This window comes from Ictalurus furcatus, chromosome 19 (genome assembly GCF_023375685.1).
Source record: "Ictalurus furcatus strain D&B chromosome 19, Billie_1.0, whole genome shotgun sequence".
NCBI lineage: Eukaryota > Metazoa > Chordata > Actinopteri > Siluriformes > Ictaluridae > Ictalurus > Ictalurus furcatus.
The window spans coordinates 18234143-18240142 of NC_071273.1; the positions used below are offsets into that span (position 1 = coordinate 18234143).

Below are 6000 nucleotides of genomic sequence, written 5' to 3' on the forward strand. Positions count from 1 at the left end.
AGAAATATCTTTCCATCTTCTACTGAGACAGCAGCACAGCTCTGACTTTACTGTCATAATTTTGTTCCATATGACTTAAAACCACTGAGCAGAATTAGACAAGAACTTGTCTTTATTTGGAAATTTGCAGACTACAGTTTTGGTTTATTTTTTATGTCCCCAATTTTTACTGGCATAAAAACAATGTATATTCCCCACTGCACGATATCCTGTGTGTGCATGCTTGGAAAATACAAGATTAATAGTACCTTGACTGAAAACTCTGTACAGTTCACCTGCCTCCAGTGTTAATTGGAGCTAGTGTTCTGATTTATAAACTGGTGAGCAGTTTTTAATTGGGTCGATTCTAATCTGATTTTTCTGAAGCATACCATCTCCGTCGGGAGGAGACTGACTGGTTTGACAAGCCACGAGAGGATGGACAGGGCCTGGACAGGAGACAGGTGAAGAATGACTCGACATTCAAACACATATACATTAAACACATATGTAGAGTACATGATCTTGTTCTGCAATTCACTATTTCAGACAGCTACTGTATAGTGGGGGAAATAAGTATTGAACACGTCAACATTTTTTTCAGTAAATATATTTCCAATGAGGCTATTCACATTAAATTTTCACCAGTCTTTGGTATTAACTCATGAAATCCACACGTATAAAGAAATACAAACATTAAAGTCCATAAATGAAGTTATGTGTAATAAAGTGGAATGACACAGGAAAAAAGTATTGAACACGCTAACTGAAATGTATTTAATACTTAGTGGAGAAGCCTTTGTTTGTAATGACAGCTTCAAGACGCTTCCTGTATGAAGAAATTAACGGGCCACAGTGTTCAGGTGTGATTTTGGCCCGTTCTTCTAAACATGTTGTCTTTAAATCTTGTTCAATTGGATTCAAATCAGGTGATTGACTGGGTCATTCTAACACCTTGATTTTTTTTTCTCTGAAACCAATTGAGAGTTTCCTTTGCTGTATGTTTTGTATCGTTGTCCTGCTGGAAGGTGCACCCACATCTTCATCATCCTGGTGGATGGCAGCAGATTCTTCTCAAGAATTTCCCGGTAAAGGGCTCCATTCATTGTTCCTTCAATTATATGAAGTCTGGCAGAACCATGCGATGAAAAACAGCCTCTCACCATGATGCTTCCACCTCCAAACTTCACTGTTGGTATAGTGTTTTAAGGGTGATGTGCAGTGCCATTTCTTCTCCAGACATGGTGTGTAGTATGACAGCCAAAAAGTCAAATTTGCCTATTTGCCAAAAAGCCAAATTTGCCTATTGTTTTCTCTGTGACGATGGCACCTGTTACCTCCAAGTGTTTCTGGAGCTCTTTCCGAGTGGTCCTTGACTCTTAGGCTACTCTTCTGACTCCCTGGTCAGAAATCTTGCGAGGAGCTTCTGTGCGCGGCCGGTTGATGGAGTGATGTTGGTTCCATTTGCGGATAATGGCACCAACGGTGCTTACTGGAGGATTCAGAAGTTTTGAAATATGTCTGTATCTGATTCCATCAATATGTTTTGCAGCAAAAAGATTGTGAAGGTCTTGGGAGAGCTCTTTGCCTTTTACCCATCATGAGATGTTCCTTGTGTCACACCTTGGTAACGAAAAGCCTTTTTATAGACCATCAATTTACTAACCCAGCTGATATTAGTTTGCACAGATAGGGGGTATAATTACTTAGGGATTTCAGCTGGTTCCTTGCCTTACCTTGCCTTGGGGAACCGCTTTTTCATAGCGTGTTCAATACTTTTTTCCTGAGTCATTCCACTTTATTACACATACTTTACCTTTATTTATGGACTTTAATGTTGTGAATTCTTTATATTACCAGATTTCTTGAGTTAATACTGATGTCTGGTGAAAATTTCATGTGAATAGCCTCATTGGAAACGTTGACGCGTTCAATACTTATTTCCCCCACTGTATATTAAACGAGACAGACACAATAAGAGAAAAGAACATTTTAGAGAACATGAACTGTTTGTTCCTCTACTGCAGTAATGTGCAGAAAATGCGAATGCAGTTATTAATTCATCCCATAAGGCTAGTCACAGTGTTTTTGTTGTAGAAACTAGGTGTCTCTGTGTGAAACTACTTGTGCTTATATGATGTGGTGCAGATGAAGTCCCAGCAGTACCCATTTTCCCATGCAAGAATAAAGCTACAAAGGGATCCTAAAGACCGCAGTGTGTCAGGTAAATTACTAATGTCAGTGCTCACTCATTGTATTTGAACATTACATGCAGAAATGAGAAACAGCAATGGGGAAAATGATCTCTTATTATTTAATAATGTATATATGTATAAATGTGTATATATAAAAAGACAAGAAAGTCAGAACAAATTATTTATATTAATATGCACATTAACAAAACAATCTACAATACCTAATAAGCTGGCTATAAATTTAAAACACCTAGGCTATACTGTTTCAAGAGATCAGCAAGATATGCTGGAAATAAACAATTTAGAGCTTGAAATATAATATGCAGGACTGTTTAGTCAATTTGGAATTGACTGGCAGCCACAATAGCTAAAATGGCTGTGGTAACATGCATTCTTCTCATGGTGAGGACATGGACTGATGCATTCTACATGAAGAGATCAGGTAAGCCGAATCTGGCCAAAACAATGAGTATAACTGAGTATTGAGCATTGTCAGGCTTATAATGTAAGTTGGGAATGTTTTACACTGATGCACAGCTGCCAAAGAAGCCTGTCATGTCTTTCTTCTGCCTGTAATTAGTCCATCATACAGTCTGTCAACAATGTAAATGCTTTGCACAAGACAATTAAAGTCTTTTGTGCTTTTGTTCCATTCTTAAATTGTGGAGTGGTGTGAGTGTTAGCATAATATACATGTCTAGATATTGGACATGGGCAAATATTTTATAGCATGCCAGTGATTGGCACTTTTGCTCTTTCATTAGTCATCAAAGCCCAAAATGGCATGTAATTCACATGACGGATTATCCTTACAATTAGGTACCATTTAACAAACAAGCTCTGCATCTGAAAATGGAAGCCGTGATATACGCGCCATTCTGTGACTAGCTCATTTGATGCATTTTATGCACTACATTTAAGATGGGTAAAGGTAAACGAAAAATGTAATTGGGGGTGTGAAAAGTATTGAGAAATTCTACTTAACTAAAAGTCTCACTTATTAAGAGTAGAAGTATCCAATCAAAACTATGCTTCACTGCAAGTCAAAAAGTTGCTACTTTTAAATGCACTCAATAATTAAAAATTGTATTTGATTAAATTAATTATGTCACAGCAGATGATTGGAATGGCTTGTGTTTTTCTGTATTAATGAATTTGGTTGGATACTTTAAACTGAAATGCAAATAAAATGCAAATGAAATAAGCTGAAGCCCATTTTATTGATGGCTCTTTACATACAGTCATTTGAATATCTAAATAGAAATGTAAGGAGTAAGTTGGGTTTTTTTTTTTACATGGAAATTCAATTGAGTAAGAGTTAAAGTATTTAAATAACAATCAAGTAAATTATAAATACTCCAATATAATACTTAAGTATAGTAAGAAAGTTTTTTGTGATTGTAATTATGGCAGAGTTACAAACTGAAGTGTGAATATACTGAGTCCTAATTTGTGAATATATATTTATCAATAATGGTGTGAATATACTGAGTCCTAATTTGTGAATATATATTTATCAATAATGGTGTGAACATTCTGGGTCCTGATTTGCATGTGACTTGTTACATACTATTAATCAAGTTAGTAAATGTACTTGAAAATCAAAATGAGATGCCTTTTAATTTAAGGTCTTTGCAATGGGCCTGCAGGCAATGGACTGGGCATCCGTATAATCGGGGGTAAAGAGGTTCCAGGCAGTGATGGGGAGATCGGAGCTTACGTGGCCAAAGTCTTACCTGGGGGAGCAGCAGAACAGTCTGGAAAGATTGTGGAAGGTAAGGCTTTAAAGGAAGGATGTGACTCAGATTAATCATGAAGCTTAAAAGATATACTGTGAACCTGCCCAAATTCTCAGATCTTCACAGAAAAGATCAACCCTGTGACATTAAACATAGTTTGACGTAATGTTTGAATGAGGAGGACTGGAAAAGAAATAAATAGATCTGTATCTGCACGGTGATTCGTCACCTTCAGGCAGCAGGAATGACTCATTCGTAAAGTGAAGAAATATAAAGATAGATGAAGCCAGGAATAAGCAGCAGTAGAGTCTTTAGTCAAACTATGTTTTTATGTGATGGTATGTGTTTTCCCAGCTTCACTGTGGGTTTCAGAGACAGAGAGATGTTTATCTCATGCATGAAGAAGACCATAGATTTGACTTTCAAATAAAATACCCTTATTTTCTAAAATTACCTGTAAATGTGAACTTAGCTTTGTCGAATGTTGTAGTTCATGGTTAGACCCTGCTTCCACTTAATTTATAATGTTCAGTATAGATGACAGTACAGTAGATAGAGTGTGCACTACCAGGCAAAAATTTGGACATGCCTAGCCATTTGTGTTAAACAAACCAAAAAACATCTTATATGGTAGAATCACCTGAGAATCACCTGAGATGCTGATTCTCGAATCACCTGAGATGCTGATTCTCAAATCACCTGAGATGCATTTTCAACAGTCTTGAAGGATTTGCCACATATGCTAAGCACTAGCAGGCTACTTTTCCTTCACACTGCAGTCCAGAGCTATTACAAATTAATTGAGTTAAATATATGTTTTTAAGCTGGATTTAAAAACACCTAGGCTATACCGTTTCAGGATATCAGCAAGATCACTATCTTTTCATGGTAAGTTCATCCCAATTCTTTTCAGGTGGGCTTAATTCTGGTGATTGTGTAGGTCCAGGTCAACCGCTACAACACACCATCAATGTCCTTCATTCATAAATAACTCTTGTACAGCCTGGATGCGTGCTTGGGATCATTGCCTAGTTGAAAAACAAATGAAGGCCCAATTTAGAACAAACCAGATGGCATGATGTGTTGCTGCAGTATGCTGTGGTAGCCACGTTGGTTGCTTTTGCTGCCTTCAGTTTTAAAAGCACCTTCAAACCATCATACCTCTGTGTCAATCTGTTCACTTACTCTATGTCTTGCCAAAAGTTCCAAATTTGGACTCATCAAAGAATGGATAGATTTCCATTTTTCCATTGTCAGCTGCTTTTGTCCCTTTTTCTTATTTGTGTCCTTCAGTAGTGGCTTCATGACTGCAGTTCGACCATGAACGCCTGATTCCTGATCTAAACAGTTAATGTTGGAATTTGTCGGCTACTTGAATTCAAGCAAATCTTTTCTATTAGCTTTAATAAGTGTAATTAATTGTCAAATTCTGAGACTGGTCAGAATAACAGAGCCAGTTTTGTTAGCGCACTTGATTTTTTTTTTTTTTTTTGCAGCAGCAGCAGCACTAGAAATCCTAGAATTTTCCAGCTTGACATAAGTAATGATGGCCAGCTATTTCTCTTTACTAAGTTTAACCTTTCTTGCTTTATTATGGACCACTACCACCACAAATAATACCAAAAGAGATTACTTATACCTTATACTACCTTGACACAACACAGATGACTGGAGAAATGCATTATGAAGGAAAGGTATTATACCAAGGAGCTTGTAATGAGGTAAGCAGAGTAATTAGGATGAGATAATGAGCAAGAATCCACATTTTGAAATGAAAACATCTATAAGCATGCAGAGAAAGAAAGTCAAAGACTCGATTAATCATGCAATGTTAAACATGTTTAGTCTAGCATGTCGCATCCAGGAATTGTCTGTTAGCATGATTTATCAGATATAGTTAAATAGATTTCATGAAGATTGTATTCAATTATAGTCATCAAATTTTAGTACCATAGCTCAGCTCTGTTTGCCATTCACATAAGTCAAAGGTTCCAGCACTGCCTGACCGTCCAGGACGTTTTACGATGGTAAAATTTATGGTATACTCATTATTTTAGAACTTTATAGGACTTTTCTGGCCCTGGAAT

At 36.9% G+C, this 6000-nt stretch overlaps 1 protein-coding gene across 1 annotated transcript in view; it reads left to right on the forward strand.

Moving 5' to 3' along the window:
• The window catches only part of pcloa (piccolo presynaptic cytomatrix protein a), a 59519-nt gene that overhangs the window by 36674 nt on the left and 16845 nt on the right, over positions 1–6000 (forward strand). The window contains exons 9-12 of the mRNA XM_053650218.1: positions 367–444; positions 1868–1878; positions 2143–2203; positions 3824–3949. Of these exons, the coding sequence (XP_053506193.1) occupies positions 367–444; positions 1868–1878; positions 2143–2203; positions 3824–3949 (276 nt within the window). The remainder of the gene's footprint in view (positions 1–366; positions 445–1867; positions 1879–2142; positions 2204–3823; positions 3950–6000) is intronic.